General features: G+C 43.2%; 2 protein-coding genes across 2 annotated transcripts in view; one reads left to right on the top strand and one right to left on the bottom strand.

Moving 5' to 3' along the window:
* Positions 1 to 23,409, top strand: part of LOC147883937 (uncharacterized) — a 33,651-nt gene extending 10,242 nt beyond the window's left edge. Inside the window, exon 2 of the mRNA XM_087398698.1 lies at positions 23,220 to 23,409. The gene's annotated coding sequence lies outside the window, so the exon portion shown is untranslated. The remainder of the gene's footprint in view (positions 1 to 23,219) is intronic.
* LOC147883936 (ubiquitin-conjugating enzyme E2 32-like) lies at positions 15,148 to 24,681 on the bottom strand. Its single transcript, XM_087398695.1, has 5 exons — positions 24,344 to 24,681; positions 24,026 to 24,157; positions 16,339 to 16,423; positions 15,985 to 16,148; positions 15,148 to 15,835 (listed from the first exon to the last, which is right to left on the bottom strand). Exons 1-5 carry the CDS (start codon positions 24,452 to 24,454, stop codon positions 15,347 to 15,349), a joined length of 981 nt encoding a protein of 326 aa, XP_087254821.1. The 5' UTR covers positions 24,455 to 24,681; the 3' UTR covers positions 15,148 to 15,346.
* Between the last annotated feature and the right edge of the window lie 1,924 nt (positions 24,682 to 26,605).

Raw genomic sequence — 26,605 nt, 5'->3', positions numbered from 1 at the left:
TTGGCACTTGGAAGGATTGCAAAAATCTTTTGGATGACCAAAAGATTAAATTGGTAAGTCACCTCACAAGAATTGAAATAATAATCGAACAAATTGATGTAGCACTAGCCTTGAACTAGTTTCTAGTAGCAAAATGGCAGGCCCTATTGTAGACATGTTTGTCTCGGGCTCTTATGAGGTCATGTATTCTACTCCAAGTCATAGCCTTTTGATGAGGTTTAGATGGGAATGCTCTGGCCTTTTATGTCCATTTTAAGGCAAGTCACCCCCAAGTCCACCAGAGATGAGGATATCCTTGTGGACGTTCTTTTTGGACATGTGAAAGTTTTGGGTTCTGTGGAGTAAATGTGGATGTTATTTTTGGGCCTCTCAAAGTTTTGGGTTATGTGGAGTAATGTTTCTTAGCTTCGAGTTGGGGTACCTAGATCCAAGCATGAATCACATCTACCTAAGTTCATGGAGGGTTTGGCTTTATGGAGGCATCCCTACATAAAATATTTGCAATGGGACTTTGGGGGCTAGGAGTGGCTTTGGGGACTAGGAGTGGATTGATGCAAGGCACCATTCAAAGAGCCTCCCTTTCTTTCACTACATAGTTAGCAATGCTAGAAAGTTTCAACTTAGTCTTAGGGGATGCAAACCCACCAAGCACACTCTGGAGAATTTTAAAATTCATTGGGAGAATTTTAAAATTTTGTATAGACTTATAGAGAGAACACTCTGAAGTCTCAGTGGAACAAAATAATCACTATTTTCTTTTGGCTTTTTATTCATGGAAGACTACAATGTTAGATCAACCCCTAATTGCCCTTGCTGCATTTCTCTAAGGAGTCCATTTAGCATTTTTTATGGGATTTGAAACAAGTGAAGATAATCTTTAGTGGCAGCATCTTTTTTGAACCTGCATCCATGTGTATGTGGTGTACCATTGATCATTAGATTGGTTGGCATGGTGGTATGACCTTTCTGTGTGTGTGTGAGAGATCTTATTTTTATACATGCTTTGAGAGTGTGGAATGAAAGTGTGTGGTACAATTATTCATGCAATCATCTATGTGTCTAAGCGAAAGCATGTGAGTGCACGTGACCTAGTTGTAGCTAGGTAGGGACTAACTATATACATTTTGTTGCTAGGATTTTCATAGGGCAACTAGAACTCAGGCATCACTTCTGAGCCCTAGGTTAAAATTGATTGATGCTACGTATATGTGCGAAGACGTACATATGCAAGTGAGTGCTCGTGATACAATCTAAGGAAGACTTGGTTTCCCAAATCTTCATTTTTGTCGAGGATGGCTTGCGTGTTGATGTAGTAGCGCTTCAATTGGCTCTCGTTTATTGTTGTGTTGAATTGGACTCCATCCAATGTTTCTAGTAGCATAGCTCCGATGGGATTCATCTTTCGTACTCGGTAGGGTCCTTGACCTAGATATTTTAGTTTCCCCTTGTGTACTTTGGCATCGTATAATAGGACTAAGTCGCCTTCCTTGATGTCTTTAGCTTTAAGATTTCTGTCAAACGATGCCTTTCTTCTGTGTTTTTCTGTTGTCATGGCATGGTAGGTGACCAGTCTTGTCTCTATATGCTTCTCCAACTGATAGAGTCTTTCTTTCAAGGATTCATGGTCTCCCATGCATTTCTGTACTGCTTTGCGTAGGCTTGGTATTACAATTTCTAGTGGGACCACAGCTTCAAGGCCGTACACCAATTGAAAAGGTGTGTTCCCTGTACTGACCTTGAGTGCAGTTCTGTATGCCCATAAGGCTGCATTTAGTTTCTCTGCCCCAATCAGAAACGTAGTGGTTCTACTATCTTGGTAAGGATAATGCATATTATTTTGTTGGTGGATTCGGCCTGTCCATTCCCTTGGGGGTAGTAGGGTGTGCTTTTTCTATGGATTATCATGAAGCCAGACAAGAGTTCTTGGATTACCTCATTGACAAAATGTGCGCCTCTATTTGACAATTTCCATGGGGGATCCGAATTGGGTGATCACATTTTCATATAAGAATCTTGTTGTGCTTCTGGCATCTGCCTTTCTGATTGCTTTAGCTTCAGCCCATTTTATAAAGTAATTAGTGGCCACATTGATGTAGCGTGCCTGTGTTCCTTTTACTGCTAGATGTATGGGACCCACATAGTCAATCCCCCATTTTTCAAATGGTTTTTATGCAACAATTGTTGTTAGGGGATTGAAGTCTTTGTGTTGTGGTTTAGTAGTCCGTTGGCATAAATTAGAGCCTTTTACATATTCATAGGCATCTACCCACAGTGTTGGCCACTAGTAGCCTACAATGCCTTCATGGACTTCACTCAGGATTGGCATGATCTCATGATGCATTACACATCTTCTTAATATCTAGTCCTTGCCCATCTTGTACAGTTGCCTTGCAATGAGTTGATAGGGTGCAGAATTTAGGATCAATTTTTTGGCATCTACTGCTTTCATTTTGGGGGTGGTCTTCCTGCCATCAAGTACCCAATGATATCTCCACACCACTCTGGAATAGCATCTATTTGAAATAGTATGGCATCTGGTAAGTCGTCTTCTACCCAAGTGGGTTCTTCTCTCGACTTGACACAAGACATGTGATCGGCAATGTAGTGTTGGGCACCTTTGCAGACCACTATTTTGAAGTTCAATTCTTGAAGCAAGAGGAGCGATCTGGTTATTCTTCCTATTGTACACGGACAGTTCATAAGATAAAGCAATGCTTGATGGTCGGTGTAGAAGACAAAATCATTTGCCAATAGATAGTGCCGAAATTTCTTAACACTATACACCATTGCTAGGGCTTCTCTTTCTATGGTAGTATAGTTGATCTCTGCATCATTGAGTTGTCGACTGGTGAAGTAGAATGGGTAGTCTTTCTTATGTTCACCAGATTGACAAAGCACACTCCCAATTGCATACTTGGATCCATCAATATGAACATGAAAATCAATATCCCAATTGAGAGATATAAGGATGGGTGCTGTGATTAGGTGCCACTTTAAAAGCTCAAAGGCTTGGTCGCACTCTTTGGTCCATAAGAATTCCACTAATAATTTGTAAAGTGGTCTAGCTATCATGGTATACCACAATATAAATCTTCTATAATAGCCGGCATGTCCCATAAAGACCTGTACACCTTTGGAATTTGTAGGAGGAGGCAATTCCATGATGATTTTGATTTTGTCCATGTCAGTTGCAATCCCATGTTGAGAGATGATGTGTCCCAAAACAACTCCGTGGGTGACCATGAACTGGCATTTTATTGGATTTAGGGAGATGTCATACTCCCTACATTTGATTAGTACTGCTTCAAGACATTTGAAGTGGTCGTTTTTGTTTGAATGGATGCACAAATCATCCAAGAATACCTGTAAAAACTTATTCAAAAATGACTTGAAAGCTGTGAACATGACTCACTAGAATGTGGCCGGGGCATTACAAAGGCCGAATGGCATGACTCTATATGCAAAAATACCCCATTCTATAGCAAATGTTGTTTTTGATTAGTCTTTAAGAGCAATTTACACTTGGTTATAGCCATTGAAGCCATCCAAGATGCTATATATTTCTGAACCTGCCACCTTTTCCAACACTATTTTTGTTAAGGGTAGGGGATAGTGATCCCTAATTGTGGTGGCATTCACATTTTTTAAGTTTACGCATATTCTAAGCTTCTTGTTGTGTTTAGGCACAATGACGATGGGTGAAACCCAATCAGTGTGCTCTATCTCGTAGATGAATCCGACATCTAGGAGTTTTTTAAGCTCATCATAAACCATGGTGCCATATTTAGGATTTGTGCGATAAGGTCCACATACCTTAGGGTGAGCACCTTCCCTTATAGGTATCGTGTGTACTGCCACGTCTGGTGAAATTCCTTTCATCTCTTTGTATGACCATGCTAGGCAGTCATGGTATTACATTAGGAGTGCTTTGAGTTTGGTTTCATCTTCTTGTCGAAGCTGTTTCTCAATGAAAACCAATTTTTCTTCCTTCCCTTCAAGGGGAGGTTTATTGTGCATGTTTTTGTCGGTCCCTCATAGATTGGAGTTTCTCCAATGCTATCGGTTTCTTAAACTTCAGATTCTCTTAGTGGTCTTGGTATTGCTATTGGCGCATTGCCACTTGTGTAATTCTTGAAGTATTCTGGCACTTCTCGAAATCGGCCTCTGATGGTGTTGAACTAGCCTGACATGTGCCATGTGTACTGGGTGGTATAGTTTTATTTACCAATTTGTTAGGCTCTTTTTGACTTTCTTTTTCTAAAGTCTCTTGATCAAGCTTCATCTGCACATATGGCTTATATTTCCAAAACTTCTTACGTTGGGAGTTGTGGGGTAACTTTTCCACTGGTAAGGTGTTTTCAAGTAAGGGTTCATTTGTTGTGCATACTCCTTCCAGTCCCTCAGGGGACCATCCAAGAGGCGGTGATTCTAATTTTGAGGGAGCTAGCTTTGCAAGGTACAATTTGATGATCCTTGTTTGGACTCGTTCGAATTCATTGAAGTATTTGGCCTTGGCTTTTCTGTGATTTCCTCTAGCTTTCTTGCAGGATCTTCTGCTATTCAACTTTGGAGGTTCAACTTTTGGGAGTTCAACTGCCATTAGGGCATTCAGAATGGCTGTCATTATCAAAGATTTGATCTTCAATTTCAGCATTCTTAGCCTCAATTTCAAGGTCCCAAGGAAAATCTGAATCATCATTGGTATGGGTACCTTCTTCAAGTTCATTATCCCACTCAAGGTCAGCCATAAATAATGGCACCTCTAGATCGATTGGTTCTTCATGTGTGAGTGGAGGATCTACCTGTAGCACCTTAGCATCAATGTGCAAGAAGATGGGGTCTAATGAATGGCAGTTGTCGATGGTTGCCAATGTTTGTATCCAATTATTTACATTACTTTGTGAATCGCCCGCTACAGCATGCTTGAGATTGTTGCTGAAGATGTGTCATCCAAAGCTCTAGACACAATTGGTTTTATAGCTCCTGTCCCCACATTCACCTTGACTGCGGTGTCGCAATTCTGGATTGTCAGTCTATTAGTTCCCCAGTCATGGAGGACTGATGCTTCCTGTAACCAAGGACGTCCCAGTAAGATTTGATAGGATTTTTTGGGGAGATCCAAGATTGTGAATTGAAGGGAAAAGTGGACAACTGCGACCTTTGTGGACACGCCATTTACTATTCCCAAGGGTTTAGCCCGTGAATCATCGGCAAGGCGTATGTTGAAATTAGCCTTTTGCATTGGTGGGAGACCCCATTCTTTGTAGAGCTCCTTTGATAGGACATTTACACCTGCTCCACCATCTGCTATGGCTTGGACTTCATCATATGCCTTGTGGATCAAAGGCATAGTAATGTTGCATATGTCATCTCTCTCACCCATCTGCATAGGGATATCTTCGATGTTGTTCATAGGTGGAGGGGGATTTATGAGTTCAATCCATCCTTTAAAACTTTCCCAGAGATTGGGACAATTCCGTAGGAGGATTCTAATGGGAATTGACACAGGGCAACTCAGGATGCTAAAAAGTGCAGCTTCTTCAAGTTGACATGGCGGTACATTATGTTGTGGAGTCTGTTGTTGGAACAGAGGCTCGAGTATAGTATCAATACTTTGTGGGGCCAAGTCATGGATCGGATCTTAAGCTTGTTTCTCAACCTCAAATTGAGCTTGTTCCTTTTGTACCCATTGTTGAAGTGCTTGAAAATGAGCCTTCTCCACCTCTGCATTTGGGTATGGAGCTTCTTTTATTTGAGGCTCAGGAGTTGATGTGGATGAGCTCGGCTGCTCATTGGTTGGCGGAGGTGGAGGCACTTGTGCTTTCTTTTAAAGAAGTCGCTTTGGTTGGATTGGAATCTTAGGGTCATTGGTGGTCTCTTTTTGTTGGTGTGTAATTACATTTACAGGTTCTGATATTACACTTGCCGGACCCAGACTTTGATGGTCCACCCCAATGACGTCGATTGGGACATCACGCTTAACCTCTGTTTGTTATGGGACTTTATTTTTCATGGGACAATCCATACAAGCATGTCCTATGCCACAATCTTTGCAGAGTGGTTGGGAAGTAGTAGGGCTACCACGATGAGGGCACTCTACGATCCAGTGATTTTTGCCACAACTGTAGCACTTCATTGGTGCTCGATATGTGTTGGGACGTACTTTGATTTGCATAAACTGGTATTAGGCCCTTTGCACCTTCTACATAGTACATTGGGTACTCTATTTCATACTCAAATGACGAGTCTACTTCCTCAGCCTGTAATTGATGTGTATTGGGACTGCCTGAGGAGCTGGATTTGGTACTCTTGGATATGGTCATGGATTCGGATTCCTGAGAAGTTGTGGGACTTATGTCCGAATGAGAACAGGATTTAGCCTCGGAGCTGGGGGTGCTTGTGCAAGTTTTGGTTGCCTGTACACTGGCATGGATGCCGCTTGGTATTATTGAGGTCGAGGTGGGTTGTTGCACATGTTGAAGATGCAACTATTTTCATCATGGCTACCGACGACGTAGATATGGCACCGCAACCTTGGTGGTGGATTTGCTTGTGCAGTGATCCTAGCTCTTAGGACCGGGCACTCATTTGCTGAATGATTGGCCATGCAGTGTGGACACTAGACATTTTCTCGCTATGGATATGTCTAAGTTGGTGGCTGAGACAAGTGGAGTTTTTGTTCCATGGCCTGCATCATGTCCTCTTTCATCTTCATGGTCATGGCCTCTAGGCGATCTTCATTTGATGTTTCGGCAGTGGACTTGGATTTGCCTTTTTTTGAGCGCTTATCTCGTGTACTAGATCTACCGGTCGGTCGTGCCACCTCGATGTCAATGGCTGCCGCATGAGCAGCACTGAATGTTTCATAACTGCTTATCTTTTTTATATCCTTTCGGATTTTCTTTCTTAGTCCTGCAATGAACCAGGCCGTGAGGTACTTTGCATCGGGACATGGGTCACATTTGGTAATTAATCTTTTCATCTTACCCAGGTACGTGCATACATCTTCTCGACGGCCTTGTTCGATCTTGCTTAGATGGAGAGCGGGATCATCTTGTAGCCTCTCCGTTTGAAAGTGTCTTTTAAATTCTAATTGCAGTAGGTCCCATGTGGCGCGCTCTTCCACTAGAAGGTCTAGGTACCATTCAGACACTTCATCAGTTAAGGCCATGGGAAACCAAGCCACCTTGGTTTCATGGGATTGATCTCCACTTGCTCGGCATGCGGCATCAAAATGCTAGAGGAATCAGGCTGGATCTCCCCTACCATTATATTTGGGAAGTTCTAGTTTTCCCAAGGGGTACCTGCCTTGAGTGTTATTATTTCTTCGATTAAAGAAATTGTCAGGCTCTGCATCAAGGTCGATATCCCCATCATTGTCACAGCAGCATCTAGCCATGTTGTGGCGTGGAGGAGTGAAAGGGAGTGATTGAATCTCAGGGGAGGATTCGGGGTAGAGGATTGTTGGGGGCAGTGGTTGTAGCGGAGTTGTATGTGGATTTGGCGAGTGTTGGAGTCGGAGGCGTTGGTCCCTGCATGCAGATTGGGCAAGATTTGCAAAGGTTCCCTCCCTCTTCCTCATGACTTGGGGCTCACAAGCTTCGCTCGCTTTTAGGGCATCATATCTTTTATGAGAGCCATGGCTCCTCTTGGGCTCTGATGGTTTGACAACACTTAATTGAGTCATGCTACGTAGCTAATTCTCCCCATTCTCCTTGCATGATTGCATATGCCTCACTGGATACTTCTTAGCAAGCATTTTAGCTTGGCACATATGAAGCTCCAAATGCACAGAGGCACATGAAGGCTCCCAAGTCCACCCTTCTCATGCAATGGCCAGTATTTGGACAAACATTGTACACACTCTAATGGACATTTGGTTGAGCATGTAGGGGTCTTCCTACATGGCCTCTGTGACAAGAGAACTATCTTCCTCTAGGACTGGATTAGCTCCCCTTTTTTCTTATAGTCCACCACAGGTTTGAGGTGGAATTTTCACCCTCAACCATGCTTTTGCCATGAGTATTTCTCTCGGGGATTTTTTCATCACAAACTACGTCAATGAGGGTGTTGATACGTAAGTAGAAAGGAAGATTTCATGCATTGGGATGGCTTTCTGGGAGTCTTTTCGTTGAAAATACCATGTAACAAATTGACATCAAATCAAAACATATTTATCTTATGTAGCAAGACTAAAGACTAAAATTTGCATAGAAAATCATGACCAAACCAATAGCAATGATAGGCAAGCCAATGGGAAACAATAGCAACATCATTTAAAATTGCTCAAAAGTGGTAGAAAGTCTTCACACTACCAAGTGGTAGGGGTTAGTAGCACAAGACCATTTTATAATAGTCTAATACTTGGAAGTCCTAAAACGTGGTATCAAGCGAAAGGCAAGGCAATGGGAAATAATAGCAATGTCACTTAAAAGTGCTTAGAAGTGCTAAAAATAGGTAGCAATTAATAGGCAGCACAATAATAGCAATAGCACTATAGTTAAAAGTGTTCAAAAGAGCTAGAGATCAAAATATTAGCAGGCAAGGCAATAATAGCAATAGTAGTAGTTAAAAGTGTAAAAAAGAGCTTAAAAGTGGTAGAAAGTGGTGATCAAAATATTGTGACAAATTTTGATAAGTAGAAAGTGATAAAGTTTCAAAATGCCTAATAGAAAGTAAAGCAGAGAGAGAGAGAGAGAGAGAGAGAGAGAGAGAGAGTGTGTGTGTGTGTGTGGGTGCATGTGTGTGTGTGTGTGTGTGTGTGTGTGTGTGTGTGTGTGTGTGTGTGTGTGTGTGAGAGCAATGCTAAGGAAGCCAAATTTAGAGGCCAACTGATAGAATGGGAGAGATTGGAGGAGTTTCAATGTAGGAGAGCTCAGTTCTTTCTATGTGCAAACAAAATTCCTTGGTACATAAGGGTGACAAATGCTCTACAGAATTTTTCAAAGCTAAAGGATAGAGATAAACTTTCAATAGCTTGTGGATACTTAGAGATGATGTGGGTGTATTATAGCAAAACTCCCATCATCTCATGGAGATAGCATATGACTTCTATTCTAGTCTCTATTCAATAGAGCTTGGGATCATGTTCTACAAGTCACTCCAGACAATATGTGTAAGATACTAGATTGCCCTCTATTTCTTCAAGAGGGTGACACATGCACTACAAGAACTTCCCCCCCACCAGGGGGGATGGCTTGTCTCTTTTAGTAAAGAACTTATGAGATATCATCAGACCACAACTTTTGTTTTCTTTCTTAGAGACTCTTCAGCTTGGATCTTTAGGCAATCCCATGTGTATTGGTCTTATTAGTCTCATCCCAAAAGGGGGATACAAGACAATTATTAGGAACTGGAGACCCATTACGCTTATTGAGATTGTGTACAAGATCCTCGCAAGGCTTTGGCTCTATGCGTTAGACCCCTTCTTCTTGATATCATTCGAGCCACTTAGATAGTCTTTGTCCATGATCGTTGCATCTTGGACAATGTGTTCACTTTTTGGGAGGTCACACATTGGGCACAGCTCAATTAGTAGGATATTGCAGTCCTACTTTCCAATTTTGAGAAGGCATATGATAGAGTTGACTAGGTTTTCCTAGAGGACACCATGATGAGACTTGATTTCATTGCCAAATGGATCTCATGGGTATACTCCCTTCATTATCTACTTGGAACATCAAATGATGACTATGAGGCACACTTAGTTTGGGTGCCAAAAACAAGTGCACATTATAGAAGGAGTTGAAGTAGGTTGCTTCACTTGCAAGACATTATCTGACAAATTGCAAGTAGTTGAACTAAATGCCGACATGGGGTGTATTTCGATTGAAATACCTCTATTGGGTGATCCACTTTGTTATTGAACTGCTATTGCAACCACACTCTTGATAATCATACTACACACAACAGACTAGTGTAAGCCATGATGACTCTTTCTCTAACCTAGTGGCAAGTGCCACTTCCCTAAAGAAGGATGGAGAAAGATGCCAAAGAACACGGGTGGGATAGGCCTTTTTTAGATGGCAATGCTATAAAGGCAAACATAGAAAAGTCTTGCTAAAGACGAAGGAGATCTGGGTAAGTCATTGTCAATGGATAATGCTAATGAGGACTACAACCATGCCACATAGACACACGACATTGTATAGTGGATCTCTTTGGTATCTCAACTAAAGGCTACACAACTAGAAAGACTTGTGCGAACAAACAACCCTCCATAGTGGTTACATGGCATGTGTTGTTGAAGCAATTAAATTCAAAGTGACATCATACCATTTGGCGAGGCAAAGGGGAGTTTCATAAGCTAGTAAAGACCAACTTGTAGCTTCACCCTCTTTTGATAATCGTCAACCCAATTGCTTTATTTTCCTCCATGACAGCCTGAGATAGCTTGGCCAATCCAAGCTAACCATATTGGTCCTATCATTACCCATATGACTTGTTACTATATTCATTCAACTCTCATGCATGGTTGCATTGAACAAGTCACAAATATAGAGGTCCCATAATTGAGTTGCCTTAATTTTCTAGTTGTTGTAATGCTTCATTTATATAATCCATAGAGGAAAAATAGGCATTCAAGCTCTTACCACAAACTTTAGGCATTAATTCATATCCTGTTGTCTTATAAGTGGCTTTTGTATGCACAAATGATTGCTCTACCATTGAATGTCTATGTTTGTGTACTTTCCAGGATCCATGCAGATAACGAATAAACTTGTTGGTCTTTACAGGTCCTACCTCCAACTTGTACTTTTGAGTCTTCCTTGATGAGAGGGTTTTCATCTCTTCATACTTTCTTCGTTCAATCAAGTTCCTCGAAGCTTTCACTTTCTATCTTGTTGTGTTGCACTTCTCATCAAACTATTTGTTATATGGGAAAACTAGTCAGCTCACATTCGTGCTTCCTATTAGTGTGCTTGCACAATCCCTAATGTAAAAAACATAGCATGCCCAATTAGGGCGCTTTCGCAAGGAGCACAATACCACCAATCTCTTGGTGACGCTACTCCGCATGGAAGAGACTTGACTAGTAGGATGCATCCCCACCTATTGCTTTGTAAGGTTTGAGAAGGCCATTAACGTTGTCAATAAACTCAATATATGGAAGAGGATGGGGGTCCAGGGAATGGAATTACCTCAAGAACATGTAGGCATGTCAAGATAAAAAAGGAGGCATCAAGCATCGTCACAATTGGCATTGAAGCCAAGCAAGGCTACCTACACTCTCCCACTTTGTTTGGTCTATGCATAAAAAATCTAGAACAAAGAGGAGATTATGAGCGCATGATTTGACATACGTGGATGATGTAATGCTCTCAAGAAGATGCACACCGTGGAAGGATTTCAATAAATGTAGGGACGACAAAGATCATCTTACTTAATACTCACAAAGATAGAGGCACCCAATGTATACTCATCTTATGGGGGCATCCAAGTTGATTCGTGCTCACTTTTTAATACCTGAGGCTGGAGGTTTCTTCCAAGTCAAATGGCACAAAATGCATGCAAAGAAGAATAGAGGCAGACTGGCACAAGTGGTATGCCTTTGAAAACAAATGGAAATTAGCAAGTATATGGTCATATTTGTAAAACTGCTTTCTCCTTCGGTAGGCTGTTACTCAACCTCCTTTGAACACTAACACAGTTGCGATAGCCACACTAGCAACACCAGTGGAATAGATGAGCATGTACTATGTCGTGTCAAGATGAAAGATGGGGTTTCAAAGGTCTCCTTGGCCTATGCATAGAGTAATTGGAACAAATGACAAGCAAATATGCATAGCAATAGGGAATCTCTGAATCAAAGATTGGACAAACATCCATTATGCTCTTACTTCACACGAATGATGGGAATAGAGAATGACTTCGAAACTTTTCCAACATAATGGGTTATAGTGAATTTAGGATAGACAAAGATCATCTTGGTAAAGAATCACAAGGACACCGACCCATCACATTTCTACAATGGCACCAGCTGGAGGTTGTCACTTTTGAATACTAATAAGAGGTGGCATAGATATGTAAAGAAAAGAATGGAGCCACGGTAGTACCAATACCAGCTTTAAGAACACATATAGGCCAACCAACATATGATATAGGGGACTCAAGAAGCCTTTGTTTGATACACTTGTCACACCAGTGTTACCTATGGGGGTGAGGTTGGGGAGCTCTCACAAGACACTTGGAACAAGGTGGAAATTTTCCAAAACAATACTAAACCAACTTCTTTGGGATCCGTATTCCCCATTTTTCTCATTGAGCCTTGGATAGAAAGAGTGGTTAGATAAATCCACAAGGTGCAAGGCATGCCATGCCAACCAACAAGCTCCCTCACCAAGCTAATCTCGAAAGCAAGAGCAATACTCCTATAGCTAGGTGGATGAAATACTAGACACTGATTTTGAGATCATTATTAAAGCCCTCCGAAGGACATCCTATTCGAATTAATGCAAATCCTTCAACTCATGGGAGAGAAGTGAGCACAAAACAGAGTTCCAATACTATACACACAATATAAACCCTTATATAAGGGCAAGCTTTTAACTGAACGCGGGCTCTAAACATAGTTATATTTTGCTTAAGCCAACACCTACCTAGTACATAGGTAGTGGACTAACATACTACTAGCTTTTCTTCCTTCTAAACTCTATATCTAACACTACCAAACTCCGATGGCACAATTACAAAGCCAATACTTTTTTTTAATCAAAATAAAATCACATGCTAAAAATTCAGTTTAATCTACAACTTTGAAATTCACACTAATCTAGATCAAATAATACTTAAGGTAGTAGCAGTAATGCCAATGCCAAAATTAACCTACGTATTCTAACTTCACTTTAACCTAACTAGCTTATCTAACACAAGATCAATCCAACCTAACCCTATACCATAACGTGACCTCGACCTAACCCTAACCGACCACCATAGCGAAGCGGCCCTACCCTTTTGCCATAGCCACTCATCACCACCAAGCTCTGTCAGAGTGACACCAGTGGAGGTCGCCGCACCTAGGGAGAAAGGAGAGGATACACCGAGCGTGAGGGAGGCAATGTAGGCCAGACCAGTGCTTCTACCATAGGTAGAGGACCATACCTGCCCTTAGAGATAGCGGGGGGAAGGAGAGATAGAGGAGGGAGGAGCACGGCCGATGAAAGAAGATGAGGGACGACTTGCCACTGCCACATATAGAGTGGAGGGAGAGGGAGGGGGGCGATATAGGCATGAGTAGGAGGATAGAGCAGAGGAGGAGAAAGAGAGGAGAGAGCCACTAGCCTTTAGGTTCATCATCCTCCTCGAGATCTTCAACAAGGGCCTTGTTCATAGAAGGCCTAAACTCAACCACTCGCTTGCAGTCTGAAACAAGATGAAAAACTTTGGGAGGGCCGATAGATCCAACATAGCATACTAGCTCTCCTTCCTTCAAAAATCTATATCTAACACACTAAACTCCAATTGGCGCACTTACAAAGACGAGATTTTTTTAAAAATCAAAACCAAAATCACATCCTAAAAATGGAATTTAATCTCTTTGAAATTCACACTAATCTTGATCAAATGATACTTAAGGTACTAACAGTAATGCCAATGCTAAATTAGCCTACGTATCCTAACTTCACTTTAACCTAACTAGCCTATTTAACACAATATTAATCCAACCTAACCCTACACGGTAACGTGACCTCGACCTAACCTAACCGGCCGCCATAGCCAAGCTGCCATGCCCTTTTGCCATAGTCACTCATCGCCACCAAGCCCTGTCAGAGCAACGCCAGTGGAGATCACCGCAGCTAGGGAGAGGGAGAAAGGAGAGTATACGCCGACAGTGAGGGAGGCGATAGAGACCAGACCGATGCTTCTACCACACGCAGAGGACCATACCAGTAAGAGGATAGAGCGGAGGAGAGAAGGAGAGGAGAGAGCTGCTAGCCTTTGGGTTCATCATCGTCCTCCGGATCTTCAATGAGGGCCTTGTTCACAGGAGGCCTAAACTTGACCACTCGCTTGGAACCTGAAACATGGTGCTGAACTTTGGGAGGGCCAACAGATCCAACACTTTTGGGGTGAGGCAGAGCGCTAAAAAGATACGTTCATGTGCTCTCCGGTAGGTTCAATTGCGTAGAAGGTGCCACCCCAAGGGCTATGCTCGCTTCCTCTCATGTAGTTGAGCAAAAGAGATGGGGAAGGAACTGGAATTAGAGAATCGTTTGAGAGCTTGGGACAGGTAAGGGAAGCAAAGAGGAACAAGCCAAGAGGGGATGTTGTAACATTTTTTATGTTCATCATAGGTTAATTTTACTTTAATGATTTGGGAGGCCCTCAAGTTAGCTTAACTGTGTCCATTTGTGCCTCGAGGGGGAGGAACTAACTAATGGGAATTTCCCATTTATCAACATGGGAATTTCCCATTTTTCAAAATCGTGGGCACATGCTTGATTGAGCTAGTACATACCCAGTGCGTAGGTAGACACACAGAATAATAGCTTCCGTATGGACATGCCTACATTAATTCAGATGTGAGAGAAGCCATTGGCACATGGGGGGACAGGACTAGATACCGTGGGAGGAATGGTTCTGCTTACTCCACAGCCAAGCATCAGTTGAGACCGAGCAGCAAGCCCTTCCAGAGTGTCCAGCATACTCTGCTGAACAAGATAGATTCTGTCATATCTTCCTTTTGTAATGATTCTTTTGGTTCCATAAGTCATATTCAACCTCTAATGGACGTTAGAACGATTCATCATCATCATCTCCTTCCCTCCCTCCCTCCTCCCCCCCCTCCTCTCTCTCTCTCTCTCTCTCTCTCTCTCTCTCTCTCTTCCACACCCATTAGCACATTCACATGCACACTTCATGCACTACCACCCCTGCACCCACACATGCACACACCCCCACACACCCACTAAATCATAAACCCCAGCCCACCCCCATAGTCCACCTACACACCCACTTGATTGCCCAACATTGAAAACGTTATAGATTGAACCCTTGTTTACTTAACCGCAAGACGTCACAAACCTGAGCACTCTGACAACCACTGCCCAAGAACAGTCACCACATAAGCTCGTTTACCATTTGGCAAGGCCCTTACTGTGTCAATTCTGAACACAAGGTAAAAACATAATTAAAAAGTCAACACACTATACCTTCAATATCTATAATCAGGATTGAAATTATCTAGATACCAAGACACAATGGCTTACAAGAAGTCATGATATGAATTTAAAGATCTCAATGAATGTGCTGGAAGCAACTGATCTTGCAAGCTTTATTCTAGATGGGTAGAGGGGCACTAGTCTGGGCACTGGAACTTATGAGTAGAAAGCAACACCCTCCTAGCTCAAATGCTACCAGCATCAAACCACCAAAAAGACTTCATGAATTTTTTGACAATAACAGCCACAAGGGCCACAGTCAATGCAACTGCCAATACTGTCAGAAACCGATCATCAGCAGGTTGAATTCTGGCTACAGGTCTTGGAATAGGCTCCATCTGTTCAACTGGCTGAGACGCGTCTTTGATAAGGGGAACAGCAATTGGAGCTTCCTGATCACTAGGAATATTAGATGTAAGCTTATAATCTACATTGAAATTGTCTGCTAGAGGCCCAGTATTTGTATCGGCATGCAGATTCTGAACATTATGTACAATCTCTGAACAAATCTCTCCCTCTAAATGAGAACTGTCTTCTGGTCTTTGCGTAACATCTGGAAGTATAGCATCCTCCACAACAGGTTTCTCTTTTATTGCTTCCTCCTCAACAGGAGGAGCAGACGTAAGGGAACCATCAGGCACAGGTGGGGCCTTCCTCAACATGTGTTCATGGATCTGAAGAGCACAGTCAATTTCAGCTTAAAGCACAAGTTGGCAAGTCAGGTAATGCAGCTACAAAGGAAATTTCACTTTTGTGAGAACAGAATATCATTGTCAAGGATAAAAGAATTTGGCAGGAACAGACTTCTCTTACCAACCCTTACCTCATCAATTACACGTTGACGCTCTGCATTGCCATATTTTGGCGGTGTAGCACGTGATTTGACAGCAAGAGCACTCCTTTCTTCTTTCGTGTAATCAAGTGAGCCAATAGCTCCATCAGGTTTTGTGGGCATGAAAGCTATGAGAGCAACCAATGCTGTTCTGACTGCAGCCATCAAGTTCCAACATCACTTAACAAAAGCTCTATCCTTGGCAAGAAAATGAGTCACAAATCAAGAACCAGATGTCAGTAAAATGCACTTAAGTTACTCTAAGAGCTCACAAGTATCCAGGGCATTTCTCAACATATTAAAAGTGTGATTTGTAGCTAGAGCTGAAGTTTTTAATTTACTGACCACTCCATGATGGTTGCCAATGTTCTGGGTGGTGTTGAGATATGCTCAGACAAATTTTTGTTTGAGTTTCAAATCTCCCATTGGGCTGTCAATAAAAGCAAGGAATTCAAACCTCTCTCTCTCTCTCTCTCTCTCTACGCAAATCGATGCAAACGAGATCCAGCAACAGCTGGTTGAAAAAATAAGTTCAACAAGCACACAAAACTCTCTCTCTCTCTCTCTCTCTCTCTCTCTCTCAGCGTTTCAAGTCATCACATACCTCTACCGAATTAGGAAGTATGGCTCTTGCACCTCAGGAAGACGTAGACTACCGTGGCTGGCCCTATCTTCCTCCATGAACTTAGTAATTGAGGGTGACCAGAGATGTTGGTATCCGCACACATGCAGGTGGTTTGAGAGTTTGGCACTACCATGGATATATTATCCCCTTTCTAGTATACGAGGCTCCTTCAGTCCCACTCACATATCACGAGGTCAACTAGGTCATTCAAGAGGACCTCCTACAGCTACATGCATTCAGGAACTGATTGGCACCCAGCGAGCTTCCAATGACTCTCAACTTCTACAGGGACCACTTTTTACGGATTTCATTGGAGGCGTTGATCCCCCAGGATACACCAGATCCAACTCCCATATTTGATCAATCAAAGAGTTCCGTGTCTCATCGCACTGATTTCATATTGAGAGTGGACGGGGGCTGAAGGCCTTCCTCGGGACAGCCGCATATGCACCCTGTGTCATTGCCATCAGATGAAGTCAGAGGAGCATTTTGCTTTCCAATGCCCTATCTACTATGAGATTCGAGGTCGTTATTACTATCTACTCAAAGATGGTTTCAAGCCAGCTTCCTCTCTTACCCAAATCAGAGATGCCTTGCCGCTTTCATTCATGAGATCGTCAAACAAAGAGCGCACTTGCTCAGGATACAGAGACAGGGTCACGATACAGACTCTGCCCAGAGCATGATCACGATTCACGAAGTTGTTCCATCCAGATCACATGGACCAGCAGATCATGGGGTAGTCGGCGAGGCCAAGATCCAGAGCTGGGGACACCACAGACTCGACAGTGGGTTGTCGCACAGATCACACTTGGGGATCCTCCCTCCATGTTCACTGGATTGGGGACACGACTGATGGGGTTAATAGTGGCTCATCAGACATAGGGCAGATGCTAGGAGACCACAGCGGACCACACGCACAGACCATTGTCAGCACTCTATCACAGGTTTCTTGTCATAACAGCCTCATCCATCGCCAACCTCCCCTTGAGCTTCCACCCAGATTTCTCATGTATTAGATCTGTTGTGATTTCATTATGTTGTATTCATTGCAGCCTCATTCATCACCAACCTCCCCTTGAGCTTCCACCCAGATTTCTCATGTATTAGATCTGTTGAGATTTCATTATGTTGTATTCATTGTGGGTGATGATGCCCAATTAGAGGCTCCACCCTTTCAGCTCATTGTATCAGGTTTCTTTCAGTCTCATAGACCCTTCAATCTTTCGAAGACCTACTATACTCTCTCTCTCTCTCTCTCTCTCTCTCTCTCTCTCTCTATATATATATATATATGCCTCCCAAATTGCTTGCCTCTATGAGCATTCACTATTGGCATGCACAATCGCTTGAGCTCACTTAAAAGAAAATTTCAGACAATTATTCCAATAAATATCATACACCATTGGTAGCACCAATCTCCAAAACATTCGATTCAGGCCACAACACAGATGTAAAGCAAGTGAGTGTTGCAGATTTCATTGGATTGCTGATTAAGACTATTGTGCAAAATAAACACTGAGAAGTCAATCCCAAACGTACATTGAGGTCAATTGCAAATGAATTATACACATTGAGCTGCACAATGTGCGGAAGCATGCAGAGCGAGAGAAAATGACACAGGAGTGAGGCAATAGCAATATTTCAAGAAATACAACTCAGCCTGAGGAGAAAACCAAGGGACTCCGGAGAACGACTCTGCAAAGTGGAGAGGGGGGGAGCCTTTCATCAGCCTCCAGCCAGCCTGGTTGGCCAACAAGGGTAGGGACAGACCAGCGGGGCGGTTGACCCGCCCAACCAAGGTTGGTTGACCCCACCAGTCAGATCGGGTAACCAACCTGGTTGGGAGCCGAAATGGGCCCCAACTCAGCCCTAACCATGGGCCAGGATACCTCTAATCGTACTCCTCACTCCGAGCAGGACACCCACAAATAAGCCCACTCACTATGAGATGCCAAACCTTAACACCCCTCTCTACAGATCATGGTGGCAGAGCAATCCAAAGAAGCAAGCCGATGAAGATCCAACCATGGACCCTCCAACAGTGCGCCTACTAGATTCACCTTGGGGATAGCACCTGAGAGCTTGGATCCTTGAAGCAGAATGCCACCTCTAACAGCAAAAGAGATTTCCTTGGCTTTGATAGTCATCTGCACTGAGTTCCCAATGGAATATAACAATCTGTCGGGACACACCAGTCAACAAATCACAAACAGGAACCTCGAACAATGAACACATGAACACACCGTGTCCATACTCTGCACCATCAAGCCACGAACATCGAAACATTTGGTGCACTACAGCTTTTGCTTTGCTTGCCACACTTTCAACTGATAGGGGCCGTAATCAGCCCGCATACCCAGCCACATATCCTCTCTAGCTGCGACCTGTGGAGGTAAGTCAGAAGGCAGGTACTATCTGGTGTTCCTTGGCAACAGTTGCTGCCTTGGAGCCACCTAACTGGGAAGATGAGTCGCACTCCAAGTCCTGGTCCTTGGCTTTGCCTTTGGACCGACAATCTCTGGCCAAATGTCCTTGCTTCCCACATTTGTGGCACTTGCTCCACTTTTTCCTGTGCACTATCAAAAGTGCTTCAACACCACTCATAGTAGTGACCCGAAGCTTTCCCTGAGACAAGAGGACTGACTCCTCTTCAATGAGAAGGGAGAATAGATCTTCAAATTTCAGCTGATTCATCATGACCTAGCACCGCAATGCTCGAGAAACCATGTCGTAATTTGGTGAAAGCTTGGTAAGGATGAGGGCCACCAACTGGAGAGAGGTGAGGGCAGCACCCATAGCCTTAAGCTGGTCATGGATGACCTTAACTTTCATCAAGAATGGCTGTATGGTACTCCCTATGGGACCTCAAGATTGTACAGCTGTCCTTGTTGCAAAGTGATAGCTTGCATCGCCAAACCCCTAGCATGAAGATCCTCCAATTTCGACCATACCTCGAATGCGCTTGTCAACGTTTGTGGACAGCTGGACAAACCTCCTTAGTGATCATCTGGACCAATGCTGAATGTGCCTTTGAGTCCCAGTCCTTCCCATCCTGAAGCTCTTCCAGGACAGCTGGACAAACCTCCTTAGTGATCATCTGGACCAATGCTGAATGTGCCTTTGAGTCCCGGTCCTTCCCATCCTAAAGCTCTTCCAGGAAGGCGTCTTTTCGAGCAGTATCCCAACGAATAGAGCTCTTTGAACGTTCGGGCTTTCTTTAGTAACCTTGAACTATCTCCCAAAGGCCCTTGTGTATGAACCAAATCTCTTTAGATTGAGCTTCCAACGGGCATAGTTCGTGCCATTGAGCTTGTCCTCATTGCTCGTACAAGGGGGTCCCATGGAACTAGACCAAACTCCACACCTGGCGAAAACCAGCCCACTACAGAATTTGGGGGGGGGGGGGGGGGCTTGCTGCCTTCTCCACAAGCCGACCCCTGTTTCTTCTCAGGTCAACCCTGAGCCGACCAGCAAGTTGGCTGACCGACCCAACCAAGGCGGGTTAGGTGAGGTCAACTCAACCAGTCAGATCAGGTAACCCGACCTGGTTGGGAGCCCAAATGAGGCCCCAACTCAGCCCTGACCATGGGTCTAACCCTACTCCTCACTCCAGGTGGGCACACCCACAATTATGCCCTCTCTCACCATGAGATGCCAAACTTTAACACTGACCTCAGAGGATCCACCCTTGCTCTGCCACTGCATACCTCAAGGTTTCATCACAGAACCTTGTCTTCCATTAGTGGGTGCGAGCATGCTGACCTTGAGTCTCCTGCTAGCAAGAGCTCTTGAATATTTGATAAGCATGGCCTCGCGCTGCTCCATCTGTTGAACTCCATGCTTGTAATCTTCCACAATAGCCTCAATCACCCTCAACACATTCATCTGTTCTTTTAAGGAGTAACATGCTCGACTCATCTTCATCTTCCTCCTCATCCTGCAACTCTTCTTGCTCGGAAACTTCCTCTGTAGGCAAACCTGTTCTGCCAAGGAGGGAAGGGGTTCCCCAGAGAATTTTCAGGATCTCTGGAGGAAGCAGAGATTCCTGATCGTCATCCAGGTTGTTGGATGGGAGAAGATTTTCTAAGAGACTATTAAAACAAGCTAATCTTCTTTTTTCTTGGTAAAGTAGACTATATCACACTTTAAACGCAATTTCTAAGTGAAATTGTTAGGCTTACAGCACAGGAAATCGAATCTAAGCAGATGTCAAGTGAGAATCAATTTAAGTTGGTACACATCAAAAACGTTGATACAGTCGACAAACCCAAATTATGGAAAGAGATTCTCAGCTCACACAGCAGAGGTTGGTGACCTTGAGCATCACATATGCACCATCACCGGCACGCCATCCAATTGTTGCAGAGTCTAATTTAAAATATGGGCCCACATTTTGCCTTACTAGTTAAGTCAACAAACAAGGATGCACAGGCACTTGAGGGATGGCTTGAAACATGGAAGAGTTTCTTTCAATCCACATACTCTTGAGAATTCAATAGTAGCATGTGCCACATTATATCTCAAATGACGGGGGAAATTGTAGTGGACTCTATATATAAGCAGATTGTCCAGTGGGATGTCTTCAGAGCCACCATTAAGAGGGTGTTTTACCTATCGATATTGTGAAATATGTATGCAACTCATAACAGCATGATTCTTGACAACCTTTATGAATATTACACAAAAATCATGATTGAATTACCAAAGATCAGTCATAGCACTGCTAAAGAATTTATGTTGAGTGATTTGGGTCTTCTTGCACACATCAACAAGATTGCTTAAGAAAACAGCCCACGAACCTCTGGTAAATGATTGAGTTTGTGCACATAGATTATGTATTTAAGCAGGCTATGTTGTTGACTGTAAAGCTCAGACCACTCATAGCACTGCTAGAAAAGAAATTTACGTAGATTGCTTAAGAGAACAACCCAGAATCCAAGTTGATTCGATTTGTATTTTAGTGAAAGATATACATCAACAAGATTGCTTAAGAGAACAACCCAGACCCCAAGTTGATTCAATTTGTATTTTAGTGAAAGATATACATTTTACTTGGCTCTAAGTTGAGGACAACTTCAATGTTAAGGCCAAAGGGAGTGTCACCTCTCTGGACACAAAAACTTTCATTGAAAAATGATATTTTAAAAATAAGGGAGTGTCACCTCTCCAAATAAAAACACTTTTATTGAACAACAAATGATATTTTAAAAATACATAGAAAACCTCAACCATAAAGACTATTCTGCTCAAGAAGAGCCTCTGAAAAAGTTTCCCTAAAAAGATACTGCAGATATACATAAGACACGTGCTTACAAATTTACCACAGAACTACTAAAATAGGGACATTCTTGTAGACCTTAAGTCCAGGAATACTGAAAGCCAGTCAAGATTGAATATTGACTTACAATCCCAAAGTTACATGGCTAGGCAGCTTGCTGATGTGGCATGACACAGGGAATCTTGTTAATGTGGCATGATGTCAAACATGCTGATGTGGCAGCCCTATGACATGTCACAATGTACATTTGGCATGAGGTGGCAAGGTACACAAGGCAGCATGTGAACATATGTACCATCCTCTAGACATGTGGCAGGGTCACTTGGAGCATATGGCACCCACGTCATCTCGTGGACCAAGTGTCCATCCAGTCAATGGATCCACGCAAACTTGCAAAGAAACCCATCAAGGCTCAGGCTACTCACCTAATTCCTGATTCTAGACTCAAAGCATTCCTCCTTGGCATCCACGCCCCACTTTGGGGGTGATGCCCAGCCCATCCTTGGGCTGTAAAAGGAGGGTCGTTCCTTTGCAGGTTTCCCACCTTGCAATTTCATGGAACTGTCCTCCCTGAACCCCTTGCTTGAGCCCTCTTCTTCCCCATGGACTTTTGCCCATGCATTCTAAAGCAATGTGCAACCCCTCCTGCCTCTGCCTCTTCTTCCCCTCTTGATCAGTAAACTCAGTCAGCCATAACCCCCTATCTACTGCCCCGTTTTTCTCTTTAAACAGCTCTGATTCCAACATTGCAACGGACTCCTCAGAGTTTTAAAGAAGTCCAGAGAATGTTTTGAAGTCAACTGCATAAGAGTGATGTTTCTGGGATTTTGATTGACACAGTTATGAGTGCAAGAGAGGGAATAGGAGCCCCTACATAAAGCATTCGTGTGTTACCCTTGTAAATGCTTCCATTACTGTCTTATATCAAACTAAATTTCAAGTTCAGTTCTGCTAATTTCCACTATGCACGAGAACTCGCTTACGCATTTTGTATTCTTTGAGTTTATTTGATTAAACAAGGCAACAAGCAGAAAGCACAGGGAGTTATACACCATCGCTGTGCAAAGTTGTATAACTCGATGGAATTGTCCAGAAGGGAGAATAGCTCTTTCAAGTTTCATTGCTCATCTGGAATGCTCTATCCTCATTGCTTCCTCCATTAGTGTACAATCTTTCAACCGTTGCTATTCTATTTAGCAATGGCAGAAGCTTCCTTGCAGCCTTCAACAGCGTAGATTCATAGAAGGTCTTAAGCCACCTGAAGCCAGTGAAAGTTCCTTCTCTAGCCACTCACATAAACATGACTCTATGTGGATACAGATGTCAATGCGTGCTTTCACTCGAGGAAAACAAGTCTATGTGCACACAGATGTCCATCTGTATGCCTTTACAGAAAATGCATACTTTCATGTACAGATGAATGTCACCAGTGAACAGGTGCACTCTCAGTTAGACACAATTAGAGGAACAGATATGTCCAGTGCTCCTGTTCTGCTGTTAGCCAGGATGTAGCCTGAACAAATAAGAGTTTGATAAAGAATATGTCACATTCGTTAACATGACGCTCTTGCACTTCAATTTATGCATCTGCTAGACCGTAAAGCTTTGAATTCCACCAATGTGAGCAGCCACAGTTGCAAATCACTGTTTTCATGTACCACAAGAATGTAGAAGTACGTCCCTTACACACAAGAGACCAAGATAATCCCGATAGAAACGTGAGGGGTAGCCCTCACATAGAAAATGGCTTGACTTTGTATTCCTTCGTAGAAAAGAGAAGGATGAACAACAGTGCAACCTATGCAACCCGATGGAAAAACGTAGACATAGAGAGAGATCCGACTGAATTCGAGAATTTTACAGAATTCTCACAAGTCAGAAGTATATGCACGTCATAAAAGAAAACAAAGATTTTTTCCTCCAAATACGAATAGGGATGCCTACGAAGACCGCTTCAGACGCTGCGAACAATCCTAATATCAATTCAAACTACTTTAGCTAGCATGCTTGCAATCACGGCTCCATTTTTGTGCTGGCGGAATTTTTAATGGTACCGTGTTGACGGCCGACAATGCCTTAAATTGGCGTTTAAATTTCGGATAGAGCAGAAAGCTATCATAAATTACCGTAAGCAGCATGAATGCAGGGGGTTTGAAGGGGTACTCAGGGGGCAGCTGGATGCGCCCATGATAAATACCTCCTTCAAATTCTGAATCTTGGGGCCCACGGATCGCAAATTGCCATTCGAAGATGTTATCCTGGAAGATGTCCATAAGCACAGAGCTGTTAATTCCATGCAATTCTCCACTGCTGCCGGTTGACACGGTCAGATGCGAAGCACTGTGCAAAACTACTCGTCGGATTACAGTGAGTTTATAGGTTCCCGATCACAAAGTATCGTAATGCTCATACAAAGCGAAATTTCGTGTGCCCGAGAAGATTACCTCCAACGGGAGACTCATATATTCATCACTGGTATGACTCTGCATTTCTTTCAATTCCTGGAGAATCCGCTTAACGGATGGATTTTTGAGGTTGTGCTTCTCTTCAGCCATATCAGCTTCACAGCGTCAAATTGTACCGGTTGCGAAATTCCCCTTGTGCAGTTCAAGGCAGCCAAATCCGGCGATGCAGAGGCATGAAGACGGAACGGCAAACCAAAACCTACAGAGATGAGGAAGGAGGATTGCGATGCGCAAAATTGAGAGATGAATAGTGATCCAAAAGCAATCGGAAGAAACAAGAGAACAACAAAACCAAAGAGAAGAGATCAACACGAAAGCCCCTCAAAGACTTTGTTCTCACTTCACCTCCGGAAAGGCCACTGGGGAGCCCTTTCTCCTCTGGAACCCATATGGCTTGGTGCCTCTCCGTTTGAACATTTGCTTCATTTCACCCTCACATATGTTCACACGCAAATGGCATGATATTTTGTGTGGTGGAGACTTTTAAGGTTGACCCACGGCTCTAAGCCACTCCGAATACACACTCCTAATACCCGCCGTTGCAAGAAAAGGGGTGGGCGGTGTGTGCTTACACACCAAGCGTATGCCCAATTTTAAAAAAAAGCTGAATTGACAAGGGAGCTAGCTTCCTATTGCCGAACGCATTTGTCTGGACCATTTGTCAACTTGGGGGGGCGGGAGGGATGGCACAGGAGCGCGGTGGAAGGGAGGGGCAAGGGGGCAGGGGTAGGCGGAGGGGGGAGGGGGTCTTGACTACCTACGATATTGGGGCCCCTTCGAATCACAAGATACCAAGTTCAAGGCACACCCATGTTGCCCAAACTGGGCGCCCAACGTGTAAACGCCTTCATTAGACACCCACATGACTCCACTAGTCGATGACCATGAGGTATACATGGTAGTAAGACTTACGGCAATCGACAACCAATTTTGTGATGATGCCTCAGTATAGATTGGCATTTACATCATCTATGCACTCGCATGTAGGGCACGATGTGAAAACGTGTGAAGTTCAGTGTTTGATAGCAATTGTATCAACATGAGTGGCATGATCCTATCAAGCCTAAGGCTAGTGCATTCCAAAAAACAATGCACTTAGCACACTCCTCTTTAACATCGGTAATATCATTCCCCAACCCAAGCACATTGGTCATCAACCTCACCATGTAATTTAGCCATTATTTGTCCCTATAGCAGATTGTTTACCTTATACAAGCTACACATCGATCGTCACCTAATATAGGCATTAGTTGTCCCTATAGCCCATAAATTGTTTACCTTCCTATGTTATTGGTTTATACAAGCTGCAACATCACTATCTTGTTAAACAATTTTGTTGCTCCTCAAAAGTCACATACCTTACCATAAATGTTTTCCTTCCTTCTTAGAGAAAGTGATGGATTCAATAATCTAACATTGGTCCATACTAATGTCTACCTTACTATTGTTTAAAGTGGTGCCACCTACTTGATCGATTGGGATCACTGTATACTCATATTGTATGTATCTAGTCAAGAAGGTTATCTAGTGAAAAGAGATGTTAGGTGAAGATTCAAGCATGTAGGAGGAGCTTTATCCATGAGGTCAGCTTGCAATAAAGGTGAATAAGCAATGGCAAGTTTACCATCTTAAGCTTGGTGGGTAGTACCCAATTTTTTATGCTTGCACAATGGGCATGTTAGGGCCATCGTCCCTGCGTTGTTTGCGATCTGACCCAAGACAATATCTACAATTTAAGTTTTGGGCCACATTGATCTACGCTTTGGGAGCCTATTTGACCTTGTTTTTAACAAAAGTAAAACAATGCTATGATTAAAGAGGGTCCAAGAAAAGCCCCAAAAATCTTCGAACATCATGTGACGGTGTGCTCAAGCAGAGCTTAAAATATTGGACTAGACCTCTAACTTAGCTATATTCATGCATCACATTCCATCACTACCTCCCCATTACATATGTTAGGAGGAAGGTAGACATGGGTAGAAGAATGGTGCAATGGACAAAAGAGTAAAGTGCACTTCCCTTGGGAGGCCAATCAATTGAATAATGCTCCTTTTGTATAGGACATTCCATGGTTAAATTATAGAGGCAATCGGACTTTAATGCTTGTGTGAAATCACCACAAGCTCAAATCCATGCCTTGCACACTCATTGGTCAACTCTCTCTCTCTCTCTCTCTCTCTCTCTCTCTCTCTCTCTTCCTGCCATGTATCTAGCCTATGTTTTGGGATACACATTTTAGCT

The sequence above is a fragment of the Dipteris shenzhenensis genome, chromosome 27 (genome assembly GCF_047967505.1).
Source record: "Dipteris shenzhenensis isolate YYH24624 ecotype China chromosome 27, Dip_SZ_1.0, whole genome shotgun sequence".
Classification (NCBI taxonomy): Eukaryota; Viridiplantae; Streptophyta; class Polypodiopsida; order Gleicheniales; family Dipteridaceae; genus Dipteris; species Dipteris shenzhenensis.
This window is presented reverse-complemented; position numbering and strand designations above follow the sequence as displayed.